The sequence below is a fragment of the Hemitrygon akajei genome, chromosome 11, assembly GCF_048418815.1.
Source record: "Hemitrygon akajei chromosome 11, sHemAka1.3, whole genome shotgun sequence".
NCBI classification, from domain to species: Eukaryota; Metazoa; Chordata; class Chondrichthyes; order Myliobatiformes; family Dasyatidae; genus Hemitrygon; species Hemitrygon akajei.
This window is the reverse complement of record NC_133134.1, coordinates 91,828,110-91,852,628: the sequence shown is the minus strand read 5'-3', so window position 1 is coordinate 91,852,628 and position 24,519 is coordinate 91,828,110. Positions and strand designations below refer to the sequence as shown.

The 24,519-nt window shown below is 44.0% G+C and overlaps 1 protein-coding gene across 2 annotated transcripts in view; it reads right to left on the bottom strand.

Moving 5' to 3' along the window:
- Positions 1-24,519, bottom strand: part of LOC140735836 (protein kinase C beta type) — a 372,385-nt gene that overhangs the window by 2,241 nt on the left and 345,625 nt on the right. The window contains exon 17 of one of the 2 annotated variants that reach the window (XM_073061347.1): positions 16,717-17,800. The exons of the other annotated variant lie outside the window; for it this stretch is intronic. Coding sequence (XP_072917448.1) covers positions 17,642-17,800 — 159 coding nt within the window. The 3' untranslated portion in view covers positions 16,717-17,641. Of the gene's footprint in view, positions 1-16,716; positions 17,801-24,519 lie in introns of those variants that run through there. 2 annotated transcript variants of the gene reach the window in all.

Sequence of the window (24,519 nt, the reverse complement as noted above, 5' to 3'; positions counted from 1 at the left end):
GCGGAAGATTCAAACCATGTTTTGGAGGAGGTGGCACTGTCTCTCCCTATTTTGACCACAATTCCCTGCAGTCAAATTGCCCTAAATGTTAGCCAGTTTGAGCTCCAATTGGCCAGAGTAACACTGATCTATAGGGAGCCATATGCAATCACACTGCAGGTGTTCCAGAATGACCAGAACTGTACATGAATACAGACAGTGGGAACAGATACTGAAGCCATCTGAGAGAGATCACTTGGATAGAGGCAGGGGTTGTTTGACAAGATTGCCTGTGAGAAATCAGTGAGGTAGTGGTACTGACTGAGTACAGGGACAGGTTATGTCGTAGACATAGAGTCATAGATCTGTGGTGGCACAGATTTGGACAGTGTGGTAGCAATATGATCTGGGGCAATCTGGGAGCATTTCTTCGGCAGTTTGAATGGGGCACGGCTGTGCAAGTGCGTAAAGGTCGGCCTGTGAGAAGCGGGAGAGTTTAAAAAGCGAGCAGATTAACGGAGCGGGCAGCGGACTACTGGGAGACAGAGTAGGAAGGCTTTGGCTCAAGAGGCTTCGGCGAGCAGAGGCTGAGGACGAGCTTGCTCCCAGTGAGGTAAGGCAGGGTAAGCTCCTTTAGTTAATCTAATTAACTTAGAAGTAGGTAATGGAGGTAGCAGTTAGGGCAGTCGGGTGCTTTGTTTGCAGTATGTGGGAAGTCAGGGCGAGCACAATTGTCCCTGATGACTACACCTGTAAAAGGTGCATCCAGCTGCAGCTCCTGACAAACCGAGTTAGGGAACTGGAGCTGGATGAACTTTGGATAATTTGAGAGGCAGAGGCAGAAATAGACAGGAATTTCAGGGAGATAGTGACCCCTAAAAGTCTGGAGACAGGTAGCTGGGTGACTGTCAGGAGAGGGAAGGGGAATAGACAGGAAGAGCAGAGCACCCCTGTGGCCATTCCCATCAATAATAAGCATACTGTTTTGGATACTGTTGGTGGGGACGACCTACCAGGGACAAGTTGCAGTGGCCACATCTCTGGTACCGAGACTGGACTCTCAGCTCAGAAGAGAAGGAGGGAAAAGAGAAGAGCATTAGTGATAGGAGATTCGATAGTTAGGAGGACAGATAAGAGGTTCTGTGGGAGAAATCAAGAATCCCAGATGGTTTGTTGCCTCCCTGGTGCCAAGGTCCAAGATATTTTGGATCGAGTTCTCAGTATTCTCAAGAGGGAGGGTGAGCAGCCAGAAGTCGTGGTCCATGTAGGGACCAATGACGTGGATAGAAAGAAGGAGGAGGTCCTGCAAGGAGTTTAGGGAGTTAGGTACAAAGTTGAAGGACAGGACCTCCAGGATTGGTACCCATGCCACATGCTAGTGAGGCTAGAAATAGGAAGATAATGCAGCTAAGTACGTGGCTAAGGAGTTGGTGCAGGAGGGAGGGCTTCATATGTTGAACAATTGGGCCTTGTTCCAGGGAAGGTGGGACCTCTTCCAACCAGGCGGGTTGTACCTGAACTGGAGGGGGACTAATATCCTTGTGGGAAGGGTTGCTAGTGCTGCTCTGCAGGGGTTTAAACTAGATTTGCAAGGGGAGGGGAACCAGAGTGTTAGAGCAGATAGTGAGGTGGAGGAGGATAAAGGTCATGCGAGAACTGTAAGTATAGTGCATGGAGTAAAGCAGATCTAACATATAAAGAGGCTTTGAGGAAAGAAAAACAGAATAAAAGGTGTAAAGGTAGTAAGTTAGAAGAGCTAACGTGTGTGTACTTCAATGCAAGAAGCATCAGGAACAAAGGTGATGAACTCAGAGCTTGGATTCATACATGGAATTATGATGTAGTGGCCATTACAGAGACTTGGCTGGCACCAGGGCAGGAATGGGTTCTCAATATTCCTGGATTTAAGTGCTTTAAAAGGGATAGAGAGGGGGGAAAAGGGGAGGAGGGGTGGCGTTACTGGTCAGGGATACTATTACAGCTGCAGAAAGGGTGGATAATGTAGCGGGATCCTCTTTTGAGTCAGTATGGGTAGAAGTCAGGAACAGGAAGGGAGCAGTTACTCTACTGGGGGTATTCCATAGGCCCCCCTGGTAGCAGCAGAGATACTGAGGAGCAGATTGGGAGGCAGATTTTGGAAAGGTGCAAAAATAACAGGGTTGTTATCATGGGTGACTTTAACTTCCCTAATATTGATTGGGACCAGATTAGTTCCAATGGTTTAGATGGGACAGAGTTGTTAAGTGTGTCCAGGATGGATTCCTGTCACAGTATGTTGACAGGCTGACTAGGGGGAATGCCATACTAGATCTAGTATTAGGTAACGAATTGGGTCAGGTCACAAATCTGTCAGTGAGTGAGCATCTGGGGGACAGTGATCACCACTCCCTGGCCTTTAGCATTATCATGGAAAAGGACAGAATCAGAAAGGACAGGAATTTTTTTGGGGGAAGGGTAAATTATGAGGCTATAAGGATAGAACTTGCGGGTGTGAATTGGGATGGTATTTTTGCAGGGAAATGTACTATAGACATGTGGTTGATGTTTAGGGATCTCTTGCAGGATGTTAGGGATAAATTTGTCCTGGTGAGGAAGATAAAGAATGGTAGGGTGAAGGAACCACGGGTGACAAGTGAGGTGGAGAGTCTAGTCAGGTGGAAGAAGGCAGCGTACATGAGGTTTAGGAAGCAAGGATCAGCTGGGACTATTGAGGAATATAGAGTAGCAAGAAAGGAGCTTAAGAAGGGGCTGAGCAGAGCAAGAAGGGGGCATGAGAAGGCCTTGGTGAGTAGGGTAAAGGAAAACCCCCAAGGCATTCTTCAATTATGTGAAGAACAAAAGGATGACAGGAGTGAAGGTAGGACTGATTGGAGATAAAGGTGGGAAGATGTGCCTGGAGGCTGTGGAAGTGAGCGAGGTCCTCAATGAATACTTCTGTTCGGTATTCACCAATGAAAGGGAACTTGATGATGGTGAGGACAATATGAGTGAGGTTGATGTTCTGGAGCATGTTGATATAAAGGGGGAAGAGGTGTTGAAGTTGTTAAAATATATTAGGACGAATAAGTCCCTGGGGCCTGACGGAATATTCCCCAGGCTGCTCTGCAAGACGAGGGAAGAGATTGCTGAGCCTCTGGCTAGGATCTCTATGTCCTTGTTGTCCATGGGAATGGTACTGGAGGATTGGAGGGAGGCAAATGTTGTTGCCTTGTTCAAAAAAGGTAGTAGGGATAGTCCGAGTAATTATAGACCAGTGAGCCTTACGTCTGTACGAACAAGCTGGAGCAACTCAGGTCGGGCAACATCCGTGGAATTCCACGGATGCTGCCCCACCTGCTGAGTTCCTCCAGCTTGTTTGTACGTGTTGATTTGACCACAGCATCTGCAGTATACTTTGTGTTTAGCCTTATGTCTGTGGTGGGAAAGCTGTTGGAAAAGATTCTTAGAAATAGGATCTGTGGACATTTAGAGTATCATGGTCTGATCAGGGACAGTCAGCATGGCTTTGTGAAGGGCAGATCATGTCTAACAAGCCTGTTAGAGTTCTTTGAGGAGGTGACCAGGCATATCGATGAGAGTAGTACAATGGATGTGATCTATATGGATTTTAGTAAGACATTTGATAAGGTTCCACACGGTAGGCTTATTCAGAAAGTTAGAAGGCATGGGAAGTTTGGCCAGGTTAATTCAGAATTGGCTTGCCTGAAGAAATCAGAGGGTCATGGTGGAGGGAGTACATTTGGATTGGAGGGTTGTGACTCGTGATGTCCCAAAAGGATCGGTTTTGGGACCTCTACTTTTTGTGATTTTTATTAATGACCTGGATGTGGGGGTAGAAGAGTGGGTTGGCAAGTTTGCAGATGACACAACAGTTGGTGGTGTTGTGGATAATGTAGAGGATTGTCAAAGATTTCAGAGAGACATTGATAGGATGCAGAGGTGAGCTGAGAACCGGCAGATGGAGTTCAACCTGGAGGACTGTGAGGTGGTACACTTTGGAAGGACAAACTCCAAGGCAGAGTACAAAGTAAATAGCAGGATACTTGGTATTGTGGAGGAGCAGAGGGATCTGGGGGTACATGTCCACAGATCCCTGAAAGTTGTCTCACAGGTAGATAGGGTAGTTAAGAAAGCTTATGGGGTGTTAGCTTTCATAAGTCGAGGGATAGAGTTTAAGAGTCGCAAGGTAATGATGTAGCTCTATAAAACTCTGGTTAGGCCACACTTGGAGTACTGCATCCAGTTCTGGTCGCCTCACTATAGGAAGGATGTGGAAGCATTGGAAAGGGTACAGAGGAGATTTACCAGGATGCTGCCTGGTTTAGCGAGTATGCAATATGATCAGAGATTAAGGGAGCTAGGGCTTTACTCTTTGGAGAGAAGGAGGATGAGAGGAGACATGTCAGAGGTATACAAGATATTAAGAGGAACAGATAGAGTGGACAGCCAGCGCCTCTTCCCCAGGGCACCACTGCTCAATACAGGAGGACATAGCTTTAAGGTAAGGGGTGGGAAGTTCAAGGGGGATATTAGAGGAAGGTTTTTTACTCAGAGAGTGGTTGGTGTGTGGAATGCACTGCCTGAGCCTGTGGTGGAGGCAGATAAACTAGTGAAATTTAAGAGACTACTAGACAGGTATAGGGAGGAACTTAAGGTGGGGGGGGGGAGATATATGGGAGGCAGAGTTTAAGGGTTGGCACAATATTGTGGGCCAAAGGGTACTGTGCCGTACTATTCTATGTTCTATATTGGCTGTCTTTGGGACATACTGCTGGTTAAGGATACTGTATGAGAGTAGGCAACAGGAGAATGAGATCGTGTGTGACTGTCTTCATGATCCCTCCAATAACAGGAGGCACTCAGCAGTGGGCCCTGTCTGGGAATTGACAATGGATACTATGGCTGTTGGGAGAATGGGAGCAAGGGACAGTTTGGACTTTGGCACTGGGACCAGCAATCTGCTGACATGGAGGTGTAGAAGCTGTGCTCAGGGAATAGAACTGTTCAGCATGGACAGTGGGTGAAGAGACAGATTGGAAGAGGCAGTAGAAATGAGACATGGGACAGTCTAGGTGATATTTGGAAAATGACACTGCCTGGAAATGGAACTGGAATGAAGATACTGTCTGAAGGGATACAGGTAAATCTGGGCACAGCAGTGAAGATACAGTCAGTATACAGGCTCATTCCATCTGGGAGGAAGAGAAGATGCTAGGGCACCTGGGCTGTGAGACAGACCGTAGTCAGTCAGGAAGTGGACACTGCAGGATGTACTAACCACCTGGGGGGACAGCCACTGGGGCACAAGTGGTGTCAGTGAGTTCTAGATGATGAGAAAGGTGTCAGTCTGCACTTGGTAGCCAATAGCTAGAAACAGACAATGAGCATAGCAGTTAGTGGAGCGCTACTACACCGTCGGTGAGCCATGTCTAAGTCTCCCACTCTCTGGGTGGAGCTTGTACGTTCTCCTCGTGATTGCTGGGTTTCCTCCCTGTGCTCCAGACTGTCCCCACATTCCAAAGATTCACAAGTTCGTCGGTTAATTAGTCATTTGAGTGTAATTGGGCAGCATGAGCATGTTGTGCCTGAAGGGCCTGTTTACAAAATCAAACTAAACAGGATATGAGAGAGTGAGGGTGTAGGAGGGAACTGAAGGGTATTAGGGTGTGAGGGTGTAGGAGGCCACGGGGGGGGGGGGGGTACTAAGGTGTGACGGTGTAGAACCAGACTGAGTGGTACTAGGGTGTGCGGGTGTAGGAGGGTACTAAGGGGTACTAGGGTCTGAGGGTGTAGGAGGGTATTGAGGGGTATGAGGTGTGAGGGTGTAAGTACTGAGGGTACTAGGGTGTAGGAGGATACTGAGGGGTATCAGGGTGTAGGAGGGTACTGAGGGTACTAGGGTGTAGGAGGGTACTGAGTAAACCAAAAGGAGAGAGAAAGTGGATAAAGGGAGAGAACGTTACCTGACATTGTAGAATTCAAATTTCATGCCATCGGGTTGTAGACTACCCAAGTGGAAGATGAGGTGTTCTGCCTCTAGGTTGATTTTAGTCTCACTAGGGCAGTGGGGGAGGCTGACGGCTGGCAAGGTGATGTAGGAATGGACAGGGGAATTAAAAAGGCTAGTGGAAGTTGTTTACTTGGATTTTCAGAAGTCACATGAGGTTGCTTAATAAGAACCCATGGTATTACAGGAAAATACTAGCATGGATAGAAGAAGGGCTGACAGGCAGGAGGTAAAGAGTAGGAATAATCAGGCCCTTTTCTGGTTGACTGCTGGTGTTCAAGCAGGGGTCAATATTGGGGCCGTTTCTCTTCACATTATATGTCAATTATTTGAATGATGGCATTGATGGCTTTGTGGCCAAGTTTCTGGATGATACAAAGATAGGTGGAGGGACAGGTAGTGTTCAGGAGGCATGGAATCTGCAGAAAGACATTGGGAGAATGCACAAAGAAGTGGCAGCTGGAAGACAGTGCAGGGTCATGCATTTTGGTAGAAGGAATAAAGGCATAGACTACTTTCTAAATGGGAAGAAAATTAAAAAATCAGAGATACAAAAGGACTTTGGTGTCCTTGTGCAGGATTTCCTAAAGATTAACTTGCAGGTTGAATTGGTCATAAGGAAGGCAAATACAATGTTAGCATTCATTTCAAGAGCACTAGAATATAAGAGCAAGGATGCAATACTGAGGCTTTATAAGGGATTGGTCAGACTGCACTTGGAGTTTTGTGAGCAGTTTGGGCCTCCTTATCCAAGAAATAATGTGCTGGCATTGGAGAGGGTCCAGAGGATTTTCATGAGAATGGTTCCAGGAATGAAAGGGTTAGCGCATGAGGAGTGTTTGATGGCTCTGGGCCTGTACTCGCTACAGTTTAGAAGAATGACAGGGGATCTCATTGAAAACTTTCAAATATTGGAAGACCTAGATAGGGTGGATATGGAGAGGATGGGTGAGTCTAGGGCCAGAGGAATAGAACAGAAATGAGAAGGAATTTCTTTAGCCAGAGGTGGTGAATTTGTGGAATTCATTGCCATGGATGGCTGTGGACCCAAGTCATTGAGTTAAATCTGAGGTCAATTAGTTCTTGATCAGTCAGGGCATCAAAGGTTATGAGGAGACGGCAGGAGAATGGGATTGAGAAGGATGATGAATGGCGGAGCAGACTGGATGGGCTGAATGGTTTAATTCTGCTCCTGTGTCTTATGGTTTTATAGTCAAACGGGAGATCCAGATGGCCAAGTCAGATGGAGTGAAGGTGCTTGGCGAAAGGATTATCCAGTCTACATCTAGTCTCACCAATGTAGATGAGGCCATATCTGAAGCCTCAGATGTACTGAATAAGGCTGGGGGATTTGCATGTGAAGGACCCCATTTAGAAGGGCTGTTTAGGACAGGGTCCTGGGTAGATGGTGGGGAGCGGGAAGGTGTAGGAACATGTGTTACACCTTCTCTGGTTTCAGAGGGCAGTGCACGAGGAGGGTTGGGAATAGGTGAGCAGGGATGAGTGGATACTGGACTCACAGAGAGAGTGATCCTTATGGAAAGCAAAGGGGAAGAAGATGTGGCTGTGGAAATGGCTGAACTTGTGGAAAATAATATGTTGGATGCATAAGCTGGTGGGTGGAAGGCGAGGATTGTGTGCACTCTTATCATGTTCTGCCTGGAGTGGGATAAGTTGAGGGCAGATGTACAGAAATAGAGATGTGCGTGCGGGATCCATAACGCGGTTGGGGTGGTACACCTACTTTTCTGAAAAAAGGACAGCTGGAGTGGAAGGCCTCATCTTGAGAAAAGATGCAGTGGAAACAGAGAAGGGAATGGTGCTCTTACTATGCACAGGGTGAGGAGATGTAGCTGTGGGAATTAATGGGTTGCATAAATGTTGGTGGATAATTTGTTTCCTAAGATGGACAGAGATCAAGAAAAGGGAGAGAGGTGTAGAAGCTATCAAGCAAATCTGAAGACAGGGTGGATGCCTATTATTGAGCAAAGAAACTATCTGGAGATAGACAATGAGACCACTGGAAATGTAGGAGCTGCTGTTGGGCTTTAGGGCTTCCCCTGATACACGTTCTGGGTATTGTGATTGTCTTTGCCCTGACAATGGGTGTCTAGGAGTGAATGTAGAGGAAGTGGCACTGCATGAGCAGGGACTAACCAGGAACAGGCACCAGATAATGGGACAGTTCTGGAGTAAGGGATTATTCACAGTTGTAAAGATGCCTTCTGAGATTACAAAGTGTATACAATTTTTGCCTATTTGACAAAAATAGTCTCCTCTCTAAACAGACAGTGGGCTATGGACTTTAATGGGAGAGTATGGGAGTGGGAACTGGGAAGAGTAATCTGATTTTAAATAATGTAACATAAAGCAGTAAAACTGCCACTGTCCCCGGGAATCTTAAATTATTCACATACCTGTGCAGCTGAGCTTCCTGTCTTATCTGCAGATCCAGGATGGAGCTGGTGGAATATCAGGTCAGGTAACAGATTGTGCACTGCATTTTTAGAGGTACAAGTCATTCCAAAATGAATGTACCCTGAGATATAGATATTGAAAACTGCTCCCAACACAGACCATTTAAATAAGATTATAGAGACATCAATACAGACAGTGACCATGAAGCTATAACAAAGACCCCAGGCTGAAGATCACAGCAGACAGAGGGCCTGAAAACAAGAAACCCTCAAAATGAAAGCTGTACAGCCAAAAAAAAGATGCACAGTAACTTTAAATCCAGATCAATGTGAGTTATGCCATTGAATAAAGACCCAAGTCCCAATGAATATACACCAGAGCCCACCCCACAAACACAGTCAAGACTCTCAGACACACGAACTGGTGTGGTCCCAATCAAAGGACATACAGTACAGAGATTCATGATAAATATACACAAGGCTTCAAAGAGCAAAGATCACAATAAATATTGTCTGGAAAGCTATAAATATAGATTGGATGAATGGTCAGCAGCTTTTGGTGTAAAGCAGTAGGAGCTGTAAAGAGGCTTCATGCTAATACAGCCATGATAAGTGCATGGGCAAGAACACAGAAAATGGAATAAGAAAATATGTTGTTCTTTACTATGATAGTAAAAATTCTACTGTGCCAAATTAAATTCCTAATGGGAATCTAACTGGGACTGTAGTCACTTCCCCCTCTTTTTTTAATGGTGAGATTTTGAAAGGTCTCGGTGTTCAGAAGGACTGGGTGTACATAAATCACTACAGGTTAATATGTATGGACAGCAATTATCTACAGTAGTAAACTGTACTACTGTCTTAAGTACACTAGTAGAGCATCTAACTGTAAACTTAGAGGACATTGAGGTCCACCTCTCTGTCTAAGGAAGGATATACTTGTGACAGAGTGATTTCTGTGATGCTCTAAGCAGACAGATTAAAACAATGAGGCCTGTACTCTAAACAAAAACACAAGACTGCAAAAACACTCAGTGAGTCAGGCAGCATCTGTGGAGAGAGAAATTGTCACTGATTCTGAAAATAACCCTTTGTTAACAAATTAAGTTGCAGAGAGGTGAACACAGGTGTTGACGGGTCACTGATACGGTATCAGATTAGGTGCTAATAAAAGTTATCAAGGTAAAAATTACTTTAAAAGCCAGTAGTTAGAGACAGAGCTAATAACTCAACAAATCAACAATTTCAGGCTATTAGTGTTTCTGTTCCTGGAGATTTCATTTTGAATTTGTTCCTTTACATCTTTTTCTGTCTCTAACTGCCAGGTAGAACCAGATAGGCAAGAAAGAAAATGCAGTATGAAGGTAACAAAAGTAAAGAACAGCTCTGGAAATAATGAACCAGAATAAATTATAGTACTGAACAAACACAGATTACACTCCAGAGACTCCCACTGGAGGTGCTGAAATGAAACCCGTAACAATAGCCTCCCACCAATAGGGCCAAGTAAACTTCAACTAATAGCCAAGTGGGTTCCACAAAATGAGACCGAAGTCTTGGGATAAACTGGTTGGAGAAATCATGCACACACAAGAAAAACACAGAGTCTAAAGTAATAGAATTCAGAAAGCAGACTGTACAGCAGAGCTCTTCAGCAAAAGTGAAGTCTCATGAATAGAGAAAAGTTAACTTAAATAAAAACTCTAGTTTTGAGAGATCAACTCCTTTGGAGTTCTATACTGTAGAAGCTCAACTGTTCAGTATAGTCAAACAATAGACTTTGGTCTCATTTTGTGGAACCACTTGGCTGCTTAGTTGAGGTTTACTTGGCCCTGTTGGTGGGAGGCTATTGTTACGGGTTTCATTTCAGCACCTCCAATGGAAATCAAAAGATGGGACATAGGTTTGGAGAGAGTAAAGGAAGCTGAGGTAGAATATTATCCATCACCCAAGTGAGCGGATGTAACTGAATAGAAATGTTCTCCATTTTTTTTTTACACGCAGACCAACATGAGCAAAATATACTGTGTACATTGGAAGGGTGAAAAGACAAAAACAAGAATTCCACGGATGAACATCCAAAGACCAACACATCCACAAATCCAAGTCCTCAACACTTATAATCCAAAGAGCCCAAGGAAGTCAGAGCAGAGATCTCAACATGCAACCCCAATACAGATCACAAAATATAGACCACCAACTTCAATATGCCAGATCAGAGACCCCTAAAACAATCTGTGCATCACAGGAGATGCAGATTAGACAGACCAGGGACACAAATTGTTACCTCAACAAATAAAAACCAGGAGCTTCAAGAATTATATATCATGGGTCCCACCAAATAGAGACCAGAGACTTCAATTACCTTTACATTCAGAGAGCAGGATCTCCAATAGGTGGTAATTACACATACACGAGATGGTATTATACAGTCAATAAGCTGATACACAGTTCTTGTAGGTACATAGTGCAGTCATAGACTGTAAACTGGAGAACAGGGATCCTTTGTGTATGGCTGCATAAAGAGGCAGCAGCAATTTCTCAAACTCTTCACATGCTCAGACATTGATAGACGTGGTTTAAGGAAAATGAGGCCATTCATGGTATTCATATGTGATGCAAGGATCACATATTTTGTGATTTGAGTCACATTTTGTGACTCAAAGCATATTCAGGGCAGGTCATGCTAGACTGTAGAAGATATTTATTTCTGTTACAGAAGAGATTCTGTAGATGATGGAAATCCAGAACAAAACATATGAAATGATGGGGAACTCAGCAGATCACTTTGATGAATGGTCTTAGCTCGAAAAGTCAGCTCTGCATTCCTTTCCATAGATGTTGCATGATGTGCTGAGTTCCTCCATTTATTTGTTATCCTTAGTAGGGTAGAAATTCATGCAAGGTATTCTAATACACGATGTCATTTACTTTGTAGTGTTCTGGTTAGTAAGACATGCTTGAATAAGTGATATAAATTCCCAATACATGCTGAAATTGTATACTGTACACACTTCAGAAACAGAAATTGGTTCAAAATGTACATAGTCACAATGTAAAATGAGTAACAAGATATGATTAATATGTTACATAGGGTGCAAATGGAAATGTTTAGTAATCTTAATATAATGCAGCAGGAAATAACTGACAATTTACATTCAATGATGTGAACAAAATGAGTACAGTACACTCAGACATAGCATCATGGAAACTTTGATAAATGGAAATAACTGAAATTCTATCCAGGAAGAATTGTTACAGTACACTGAGTAACAATGCAAACTGAAATCGAAAAGTAACACCATTAACATAAAACAACAAAGGCTGATAACGTATGTTCTGAGCAAGCAGGCATACTTATCAGCACATACTAATACATATACTAATAATGCAAATTGAAATAAATGATGCTTTTTCTCTTACACAATGTTATATGTATGTGTATGCATTACTTCTGCCCAGAGTGCTAGTTGAGCTGTACACACCAATACAGGATATGATATTAATAAAAACATTTGGAATGTATTATTTCAGTGTTTGCCGGGTCTTCATGTATGAAGCTGTAGTATACCAAGACCAGGATTCAGGCAGTGTTTGTATCATTGTGAAGCCATGCAGTTTATTATGCATTTAGCAGATGGAGCTGGAAGTTTTTAGAGTTGGTAAATTCAGGACTGGACACAGATTTAAGGTTATCATTGTAAGAACGAAGGGAATGTTTGAAGAAATTTCTGTCTCAGAGTGTTGTTAGAGTATGAAATGATTTAGCGCAAGCAACTAATTAGTTGTGTCTTTGGGAACAGAGGACCATAAAAGGATAGAATATGTACTCTAATTGAAGAACTTGTACTGAGGCAAGCTTGATTCAGACCCAGCCTCCTTTATACCTAAAATGTGGAACCTCATGCAATCACATGCATTAAATTTCATACAAATACCATGTTTATAAAGGATGATACTCCCTGGAATATTACAAACCAATTAAAACCCCACAGAAAAGTATCTTGATGGAGTATGTACTTCACTAGACTGTGAGGTCCAGGCAATTTGTGAAACCCTCCATAAGCTGTGCACCTTTGATATGTCACACTCTGCAATTGCTGTTGCTTCCATGTCTTGCTCGATGAGGATGAGAATCCTTTATGCTATTCACTCTTGGCTATAATTCTGGACTCTGGCCTGCTTTTTGGACACTTCAAATATGAACCACACTGCATGAATCCTCACTTTCAGGAACATCCCATTGTTGGGATATTTACTGGATGTCCTCTCAGAAACACCATTTCCTGAGAGCAAATCTCAGCTGATCCCTGTAACTCTGCAATTTTCCCTTTCTTCAAACATTACTTCTGCTGTTTTGCACTACACTCTTCACCTGACTTTCCCCCAACTCTTCATAGAAACATAGAAAACAGCACAATACAGGCCCTTCGGCCCACAATGCATGTACTTACTTTACAAATCACCTAGGGTTACCCATAGCCCTCTATTTTTCTAAGCTCCATGTACCTCTCCAGGCGTCTCTTAAAAACCCTATCTTATCCACCTCCACCACCGTCGCTGGCAGCCCATTCCACACACTCACCACTCTCTGCATAAAAATCTTACTCCTGACATCTCCTCTGTACCTACTTCCAAGCACCTTAAAACTGTTTCCTCTCATACTAGCCTTTTCAGCCCTGGGAAAAAGCCTCTGACTATCCACATGATCAGTGCTGCTCATCATCTTCTACACCTCTATCAGGTCACCTCTCATCCTCTGTCGCCCCAAGGGAAAAAGGCCTCTTCCTTTACTATTCTGACATCTTCTCTATTGAGCTGTGTTCTTCTAATTATCTTCACTGCCATTGCAGCATTAATACTCTTACGCACTGCATTTTGCCTTTTGCTGTCAGCTTGATGTGGCCATGGCATTTTAAGACTGTGCTCAAAGGAAATCCTTGTAAATACTAGCAAATCATGAAAAAGGTCATGGCTTTCCACATACTGTCATTTATTTGGATGCAGTGATTAATGTACTAGAAATCAAAATGTTGATATGGTACATACTTGAGTAGGGGTCACTGGAGATAGTCTTTGTAGTGGAAAGCACAGCAGTAAAGTCAGTTATTAGACAAATACTATCAGCTGTTCTCTTCATTTCAGAGATACTAAGGATGTAAATTGTGCACACTACAGTGTTACAGACCTTCTAACTGGTGCTACTCTCTATCTTCCCATTTTCCTATTGAAATGAAAGTATGCATCTGTGCCTTCATTCCTGTATATAAAGCTTCCTCCAGGGCTGAGCCTTCTCCCTTTGTCAAGAGATCCAGGACATCCTTTCACATACTCACATTAGAGAAGCTTTCCCTTGCCTCTTCTCATCTTTGCAAGCACATGCTAAAATGCTTAGTGACTGCAGAATCACATTTGATTCAGGACTTGAATTTCTATGTCCTAAACAATTCCACTCTTTCAGCTGATTAAGTATTATGGACTGTGGGACTATTTCAGACACTCTTTATTTAGGAGGGTGAGCAATATTACACAAAGTTAAAGTTGTTAATTGAGTGAAGAGACCCTACAATAGGGCAGCTCTTATTAACAGAGTAGAATAAAAAGGTTATTATTGCATGAGTCTACCACTTTCCTATTTAATTCAATGAGAAAAGGGATACTCACATTAATGTGGAGTGCTTGGGACTTGAAGTTCAATATTTTTTAGTAATCATAAATTCATTAGGTTTGGAATAGCAATGGAAATTAATATAGACCAGTCTGAGGTAAAATGATCAACTGGAGAGGGAACAATTTGAATAGAATGATGGTGATGTACCCTGGATGCTCCAGGGTCAAGGTTTTTTGATGGTTGGTGGAGCTGAAAAGGAAAATGCAGTGTATGTGGACTTCTGAGGGTACATGTAAAGGGGGCAGATGTCAGGTTAATATTGAAATTGAAGCTCATGTATTGGGTTGACAGAAAACTGGCTCAGAAACAGGGAACAGAGACTGTAGTGAAGGACTGGTTCTCAACCTGAAAGGAAGTGTATGGCAAAAACGAGGAAATCTGCAGATGCTGGAAATTCCAGCAACACACACAAAATGCTGGTGGAACGCAGCAGGCCAGGCAGCATCTATAGGGACAAGCACTGTCGACGTTTCGAGCCGAGACCCTTTGTCAGGGCTAACTGAAAGGAAAGATAGTAAGAGATTTGAAAGTAGGAGGGGAGGGGAAAATGCGAAATAATAGAAGACCAGAGGGGGTGGGGTGAAGCTGAGAGCCAGAGAGGTGATTGGCAAAAGGGATACAGAGCTAGAGAAGGGAAAGGATCATGGGACGGGAGGCCTAGGGAGAAAGAAAGGGGGAGGGGAGCACTAGAGGGAGATGGAGAACAGGCAGAGTGATGGGTAGAGAGAGAAAAAAAAACTAAATACATCAGGAATGGGGTAAGAAGGGGAGGGGCATTAACAGAAGTTAGAGAAGTCAATGCTCATGCCATCAGGTTGGAGGCTACCCAGCCAGTATATAAGATATTGTTCCTCCAACCTGAGTGTGGCTTCATCTTGACAGTAGAGGAGGCCATGGATAGACATATCAGAATGGGAATGGGATGTGGAATTAAAATGTGTGGCCACTGGAAGATCCTGCTCTCTCTGACGGACAGAGCATAGGTGTTCAGCGAAACGGTCTCTCAGTCTGCATTGGGTCTCACCAATATATAAAAGGCCACACCGGGAGCACCAGACGCAGTATACCACACCAGCCGACTCACAGGTGAAGTGTCACCTCACCTGGAAGGACTGTCTGGGGCCCTAAATGATCAGGGAGGAATGGTGAGGGAGGAAGTGTAAGGGCAGGTGTAGCACTTGTTCCACTTACAAGGATAAGTGCCAGAAGGGAGATCGGTGGGGTGGGGGGGGGGGGGGCGGGACGAGTGGACAAGGGAGTCATGTAGGGAGCGATCCCTGCGGAAAGTAGAAAGATGGGGGGAGGGAAAGATGTGCTTGGTATTGGGATCCCGTGGGAGGTGGCGGGAAGTGTATGGTGAGATTTACAAGGAATTCTGCCTTCCTTCCTTTACATAAGTGAATTAAACCTGGATGCACATGACAACACTTGCAAATATACAGATGGCACAAACTGTGGTGGACAGTGACGGACTTCAAGGATAGAAGGGCTGTGGGAATGGATGGGGAGGTGGCCAATGGAATTAAATGCCAGGAAGGTAAAGACTGAGAGGAGACAAACTAGAGGGGAGGGGACAATACTGGAGTGGGCAACAGTTCTGAGATCTAGGGATATATGAGACTGAAAGTGGTTAAAACAGCAAAACAGTATCCTGGGTACAGGAATAAGGAAGTCACAATGAACTTTCATAAAACATTGCCATTTTCCCCACTCAGAAGAGATATCATGGATTTGGAGAGATTACAGAAGTGGTTTTCCAAAACAATTGCAGGAAGGAGAGACCAGCAGTTGATGCGCTTGTTCCTCACGGAACGGAGGACAAGAGTACCATGAGGGTATGGAATTAGTAATGACAGCAATTAGCAAATGGCAAATCATAAATAAGTACAGAGTGAGCCACAGCAACTACCTGTGCTGCACTAATGTGGCAGTGGCAGTAGCAGCAGATTCAGAAAGTAACTGGGTAGGGATCTGAAAGGTACAAAAACATTGTGCTATGGGGGAAAGTGGGGGTATTAGACTGGCTGGATGCTGCTGCATAGAGCATAGAGCCTACAGAGAGATACAAAAGAGACTGCAGATGCTGGAAATGTGGTTCTATACACATAGAATACTGGAGGATCGCAGCAGATCGGGCAGTGTCTTTGCAGTCAACCAGAAGACCCTTCATCAGGACAACTGGACAAGCCTGATGAAGGCAGTTGGACCAAAGGTCTTAGCCCAAAATGTTGACATTTTATTTCACTCCATAGATGCTGCCTGGCTTGCTGATCTCCCCCAGCATTCTGTGTGTGTACCTCCAAAGTCAGAGGGCCAAGTGACTGTTCTGTGCAGTGGCTATTGTGTGATTTTTCTCCATCCAATTTTCTTTTTTATAGCATGGGATCAGCAGCTTTGAAATTTGTATTGGAAGTGTGAAGAAAGGATTAAAGTGGAGCAGGTGTTTCAGAGATGGAAATTACTGCATCAGCAAAGTGACCTGCTTCAGACTGTTTGGGACAGCCATTCTTGATAGGAACTCAATGTCTATTTCAGGCAGATTTAATTAACCTTCCTTCTTGGAGCAAAAGAGTGGCATAGAAAATACCCAAATGAAAGAACTGCTGTTACATTAAGCAGGTGACTAAGGCAAGTAAAGCTCATTTGTTGGTGTGATTTTCTTTATTGTTTATCAATACTGGAAAAATATTTGGCACATCAACTGCAGGCACTGTTAACAACACACTACAAAACAACAGGCACGCACTTTTTGTTAAAATTTCTTGCAAAGTTTCATTTTTACCATAAACATGCCAGCACTCTGCGAGAAGGTTCACCCTATAAGGTCAGAGCCAGCGGTGAGAATGAAGCTGGGTCTTCAGTATTTTATTCAGCCTGTAGAAGGATTTATTACCAAATAGGGTGGGGAGAGACACTAACACTTGTAAAATAGAGCAATCTTTACAGACACTCAGTTCAATTCAAATATAATTATAATTACACATCAGCCTCGGGGATCACATGACACGGCCATAAAATATTTAGAGAAACCTTGACACATTTCTTAAGAGCCACTTAAAATGACATCTTAAATCTGTTAACAAAAATTTCCCTGGGTATATTTCCCACAGCCACAGACATGTTTTGCAAGGAAACCTTCACAAAGACACAATGGGTTTCACAGCCAGAGAATGCCTCACTACATAGTGAAGGGAGATTACCTCTTTGTGTTGGAGCAACGGGGAAGCCACTGAACTGGTCCAGTTAATAAACTATCGAACAGGTTTTGGCAATCAGGCAGCTAATAGTTTTGCAAAGCATTTTCATACAGACTGAATGTAAAGGGAAGTACCTGCAATGTGAACTATCAGCAGCTGCTGCATCGGCTGCTGGCAGCACTCAGCGTCCTGCTGTAGTGAGGTGAAGAATGAAGGACTGCATTCCAACACGCTTTGAGAGAATTGCAAAGCAAACATCGCAGAAGTTAACAGCCTGTGAACATGCCACACAACCCAGAATTTGGCCCTCAAGCTGGAGAGGATTTCTGACCCCCATCCCTCTCGTTCCCTTATTCCTCCCCAGACAAAATTAACAGGTAACCTCTGGCTTTGCAAACTCCGTGTTAACAAAGGAGAAGCCCTCAAACTCTGCCTGGTCAATATTCATGATGACCTCTTGGTCAGGTGGTGTTAAAACTGGTGGATGACGGGTGAAAAATCGGTCGAAGTTCTCAGCGTTGCGCCCGCACTGTGGGAGGAGAAAGAAAAAGGATGATGGGATGGAGTGTTGAGGGTTTATAAATGGGTTAGTTCTACAAAACAAACCAACATCGGAGGATGAGTAATGAACAGTGATCGTGCATAGCAGCAGATGTAATCAATTCATAATGTCCATTGACACCAGTCACTAAATTTGCTTGGTTTCATGTATCTTCTGTGTCTATATTCTCATCTTAACGCAGGACCTTGAGGCCACTCAGCCACTCGTTGGAACAGAGCGAGTCACTCAGCTCCTTCAGTTTATTACATAAAGTATGGTACCAAGGTATGGGGGTTAATAGATCAGGGCTGATGAATCAGATATAAGAGTTACATCCCACCACATCAGGTGCTGAATTTCAGTTACTGGACCAGTGAACGTCAATAACCATGAAACTAAAGGTGCAAACAGTGATTAGTTCAGCATATCTCCAGGGACCGGAGGACCTGTTCCTGTGCTGTACTATTCTATGTTCTAGTAACTGTTGCAAAAATAATCCTGTTTACCTGTGTACCTTTCCTCCTCTCCTCATGACCCTAACCCTCTACACATGACCCTGTGCCCAGAGCAATGCATTCAGTCTTACCTACCTTTAAAATGACCTACTTAGCACAGGGAGAGTTTGGGATGGGCAATTAATTTTGGCCATGGCACCAATAAACATACTCCAGCAAAGGGCCCACATTCTGTGAGAGCCATTTATAGTTCTATTGATTTCTGCTGAAGGTCTGAGACAAGGCATTCTACAGACCAAGTCTAGTGTTCAAACATCAGTATGATGTTTGGCCAGAGAATGAAAGGACAGACAGAGGGGATTAGGGTTATTAGGTGCCATGAATTTAATTAGTTTCATTGAAGAGCTGGTTTCTGATCTGTTCTGTTTTCTATCACATCTGACTCCATGAATACCCACATAATAACTTTACCATACATTCACAGGATCTAACTATTGCAACACAAAATAACCACCATGCCTGATAATTTGTTTATATTATTCCTTTACAGATAGCTTCCTCATCCCTGCAATAACATTACCCATTCCCCGATGTAAATGAAACCATTCTGCCTTTGCTTAAGATCCACATGGATCACTGGTTAATAAGGATTCCTTCCCAACTTTCTCCTAACTAAGGGACACTGAGAATGATGGGAGTTCTGACCCAGAGCTGCCAGTCCATATCTGACTGGGAGTCAAATCTGCACTACTTCAGTTGCCCAGAGCCAGGCAAGGCAAGTGCAGTTTAAGAGTAGATGGTTGTAGGTGTGTCTGGGTAGGAAAAAAGTATCATCAGTTCAGACCTACAAAATAAACTGAGGAACTGCTTGCTTTTAGTTTGGCAATCTGACAGGATCATGTTTCGTCATGGTGACTCCAACTTTTTCTAGCACATTCCTTCCTCGCATCATTTCCAGCAAGTTGAGGCTTGTGTGTGTAACCCATGTGCATTGGGCAGTGGACTCAAAGTCCTAGAATACCAATTATCCATATTTACAAAGCAGGAACATTTGAACATAAAAAACAGAGTGATAGGAAAACATAAACTTGGACACATTTTGAGAAGACACAGACTCACAGGAGAAGTTCAGCCAGAACTGAAGATTGATGGTAACAGCCTCAGAGGGTGAAGGGGCTGGAGGAGGATCAGGGAAAGGGGATGATCAGTTCCAGAGGATTTGAAAACAAGCTTGAAGCCCAAGTTTTGCATTGGCTTTAAGAAATTGTAAGTTATACAATTCTATACAATCACGACAGTGTGAAGAAAATAGAAGGTTCCTTAGACCAGTTCCAGGGTGGTGGGTTTTCTGTGTGTGGAGAGAGTTAACGGTTTGGCAAGAATGAGAAGAGATTTCTTTGAAAGACACAAAATTCATATGGGGTTTGACCGGCTGGATGCAGGAAGGATGTTTCCCCCTGACTGAGGGGTCTAGGAGCAAGAGCACAGTCTCACTCACAATCAGGGTCTAGCCATTCAGAACTGAGGAGAGAAGAAATGTCTTCACTGAGGGTGTGATGAAGCTTTGGAACTCTGTCAATTTATTCATTCAGCCACTTTTAAAAAGTTAGCAGGGATTGTTGGCACTTGCCTGCGGAGGAGGCAACCACGGAGTGAGTTAGAGGCAGTTCCTTGTGGACTTTACACGCCAGTTTTAGAAAGCCTTCAGGTCTGCGGAGCAGGAGATTGCTTGGGTTAAGAGTAACTACGGTTAATTAGCAAGAGATAAAAATAAGAAGCGAGGAGTCGGCGGAGTGGCCATTGTGGGAGAGGCTATTATTAGAGTGGTCAGGCTTTAGCTCAACAGGCATGGCCGAGAACAGGTGCAGGCTGGAACTTATGTTTGAGATGTTCGAGGCATAACAAGTGCAGGCAGGGATGGCAGTTCAGGTAGTGGAATGCTCCTCCTGTGAGATGTGGGATTTTACAGCACCAAACAGAGCACCTGCAGGAGGTGCACTCAACTTCAGCTCCTGACTGATAAAGTCAAGGAACTGGAGCTGGAGCTGGATGCACTCAGGAAAATCAGGAAGCTGAAAACTTCATTGATGAGTATTTTACTGAGGTGGCCCCAGGCAGAGTGCAGTCTTCAGAGAGTAGATGGGTGACCACCAGAAGTCAGGGGAGTAAGCAGTCAATGCAGGGTTCCCCTGTGGCCATTCCCCTCAGCAACAAGTATATCCCTTTGGAACACGTACAACACGCTGGAGGAACTCAGCAGGTCGGGCAGCATCCGTGGAAATGAGCAGTCAACGTTTCGGGCCGAGACCCTATGTCAGGACGTCCCTTTGGATACTGCTGGGAGGTGGATGAGAGGGTGGATGGCCTATCAGGGCACAACAGTAGCAGCCAGGCCAGTGGCCGGCTCTGAGGCTCAGCAGGGAAGGGTACAGTCAGGCAGGACAGAAGTGATAGGAGACTCGATAGTTAGGGGGATGGACAAGAGACTGGTGGCCATGAAAGAGAAGCCAAGATGGTTTGTTGCTTCCCTGCTGCTAGGGTCCAGAATGTTTCAGCGAGGATGCAGAAGATTCTCAAGAGTGAGGGTATGCAGACAGAGACCATACTAGCATCAATGACATTGCTAGAAAGGGGGAAGAGGTCCAGCACCGTCAGTTTAGGGTCATGGAAAAGGTGGAAGAGCAGGACCTCCAACGTAGTAATCTCTAGATTACTCCCAGTGCCACATTCTCTTTAGGGTGATGGTACAAATGAATGCCTGGCTGAGAAAGTAGTGTGGGGGAAGGTTTCAGATTTCTGGATCATTGGGATCTCTTCTGAGGAAGGTTTGACTTATACAAAAGGGACAGGTTACAGCTGAGCTTGAGGGGGACCAATATTTTTTCAGGCAGGTTTGTTAGAACTGTGGGGAGGGTTTAAATTAATTTGGTAGGGGGACAGGAACCAGAGTGTCAGAACAGTTAGTGAAGAGGTTTTGGAGACAAATGTTGGTATGACTTCAGGCAACAGTAGCAATTGAAAGGTTGAGCATGGTGAGACTGGAATCTTGAGCGGCATATACTTGAGTCATCAATATAAATTACGTCAAAGGCGAACAAATCCACAAAGGGTGAATACAGGACTGAAGGTGTTATACTTAAATGCGTGCAGTATACAGAATAAGGTAGATGAACTTGTAGCAGAGTTGCAGACTGGCAGGTATGATGTTGTAGGCATCACTGATTCATGGCTGAAAGAAACAAGGATACACATTGTATTGAAAAGGACAGACAGGAAGGCAGACGGGGCAGTGAAGCTCTGGGTAAAAAATGAAATCAAATTAGAAAGAGGTGACATGGGGTCAGGTGTTGAATCATTGTGAATAGAGCTAAGGAACTGTAACGGTAAAAAGACCCTGATGGGAGTTGTATACAAACCCCCAAACAATGGTATAGATGTGGTTTACAAATTACAAAGGGAGATAGAAAATGCATATCAAAAGGGCAATGTTACAATAGTGATGGTGGATTTCAATATGCAGGTAGATATGCAGGTTGGTGCTGGATTACAGGAAGGGGAATTTCTAGAATGTTTGTGAGATGGCTTTTTAGAGCAGCTCATGGTTGAGCCCATGAGGGAATCAGCTATTCTGGATTGGGTGCTGTACAATGAACTGGAAATGATTAGAGAGCTTAAGGTGAAAGAACCCCTAGGGGAAGGTGATCATAAGTTCACCCAGAAATCTGAGAAGGAGAAGGTAAAGTCAGGTGTATCAGTATTACAGTGGAGTAAAGGGAATTACAGAGGCATGAGAGAGAAGTTGGCCAGAATTGATTGGAAAAGAACACTGGCAGGGATGGTTGCAAAGCAGCAACAGCTGGATTTTTTTTCTCAAAGGAGGAAGATGTATTCTAAACGAAAGATGACACAACAAGGAAAGCCAAAGCCAAAGAGAAGGCATAAAATAGATAAAAAATTAAGAGAGGATTTGGAAGCTTTTATAAACCAACAGAAGCAACCGAAAATGTCATCAAGAAGATGAAGATAAAGTAGGTTAGCCAGTAATATTAAAGAGGAATATTCAGCAAGGAATTAGACAATGTACCCCATAGAAGGCTTATTGAGAAAGCAAGGAGGCATGGGATCCAAGGGCACATTGCTTTGTGGATCCAGAACTGGCTTTCCCACAGAAGGCAAAGAGTGGTTGTAGACAGGTCATATTCTGCATGAAGGTCAGTGACCAGTAGACCAGTGATCCTTAGGGATCTGTACTGAGACCCTCACGCTTCGTGATTTTTATAAATGACCTGGATGAGGACATGGAGGGATGGGTTAATAAATTTTCTGATGACACAAAAGTTGGGGGTGTTGTGGATAGTGTGGAAGGCTGTCAGAGGTTATAGCGGGACATTGATAGGATGCAAAACTGCGCTGAGAAGTGGCAGATGGAGTTCAACCCAGATAAGTGTGAAGTGGTTATTTTGGTAGGTCAAATATGATAGCAGAATATAGTATTAATGATAAGACTCTTGGTAGTGTGGAGGATCAGAGGGATCTTGGGGTCCGAATCCATAGGACACTCAAAGCTGCTGTGCAGGTTGACTCTGTGGTTAAGTAAGCAAACGGTGCATTGGCCTTCATCAATCATGGGATTGAGTTTAGGAGCCGAGAGGTAATGTTGCAGCTATGTAGGACCCTGGTCAGACACCACTTGGGAGTACTGTGCTCAGTTCTGGTTGCCTCACTACAGGAAGGATGTAGAACCCATAGAAAGGGTGCAGAGGATGTGGCCTGGATTGGGTAGCATGCCTATGAGAATAGGTTGAGTGAACTCAGCCTTTCTTCCTTGGAGCAACGGAGGATGAGAGGTGACCTGATAGAGGTGTAGAAGATGATGAGAGGCATTGATCGTGTGGATAGTCAGAGGCTTTTTCCCAGGGCTGAAATAGTTAGCGCGAGAGGGCAGTTTTAAGGTGCTTGGAAGTAGGTACAGAGGAGATGTCAGGGGTAAGTTTTTTTTACGCAGAGAGTGGTGAGTGCGTGGAATGGGCTGCCAGCGACGGTGGTGGAGACAGATACGATAAGGTCTTTTAAGAAGCTCCTGGACAGGTACATGGAGCTCAGAAAAATAGAGGGCTATGGGTAACCTTAGGTAATTTGTAAGGGAAGGACATGTTCGGCACAGCTTTATGGGCCGAAGGGCCTGTATTGTGCTGTAGGTTTTCTATGTTTCTAGGATACCAAAAGTTTCTTCAGATATATAAAGTGTAAAAGAGCAGTGAGAGTGGATATCGGACCTTTGGAAAACACTGCAGGTGAGGTAGTAATGGGGGACAAGGAAATGGCCGATGAGCCGAGTAAGTTTTTTGCATTGGTCTTCACTGTGGGAGACTCTAACAGTACAGCGGAAGTTCCAGGTGTCCAGTGGCATGAAGTGTGTGAAGTTGCCATTACTAGAGAGAACATTCTTGGGAAACTGAGAAGTCTGAAGGTAGATAAGTCATCTGGTCCAGATGATGTACACTCCAGGGTTCTGAAAGAGGTGGCTGAAAAAGATTGTGCAGGTATTAGAAATGATCTTTTAAGAATCACTAAATTGTGGAATGGTTCCAGAAGACTGGAAAATTGAAAATATCACTCCACTCTTCAAGAGGGAGAGAGGCACAAGAAACAAACTATAGGCCAGTTAGTCTGACCTCAGTGGGTGGAAAGATGTTGGAGTCATTTACTAAAGATGAGGTCTCAGGGTACTTGGAGGCACATGATAAAATGGGACATAGTCAGCATGGTTTCCTCAAGGGAAAATCTTGCCTGACAAATTTGTCAGAATTATTTGAAGAACTATCAAGCAGGATGTTCTGTACTTGTATTTTCAGAAGTTCTTTGACAAGGTGCCACACATGAGGCTGCTTAACAAGCTACAAGACCATGGTATTATAGGAAAGATTCTAGCATGGATAAAGCAGTGGCTGACTGGCAGGAGACAAAGAGTGGGAATGAAGGGAATCTTTTCTGGTTGGCTGCTGGTGACTAGTGGTGTTTGATATGGGTCTGCAGTGTGTCAATGATTTGGATGATGGAATTGGTTGCTTTATTGGTAAGTTTGCAGATGATAGGTGGAGGGGCGGGTAGTTTTGAGGAAGTAGAGTGGCTACAGAAGGACTTGAGACAGATTGAACAAAGAAATGGCAGATGAAATGCAGTGTCAGGATCTGTTATGTCATGCACTTTGGTAGAAAGAAAGGTTTGACTATTTTCTAAATGGAGAGAAAA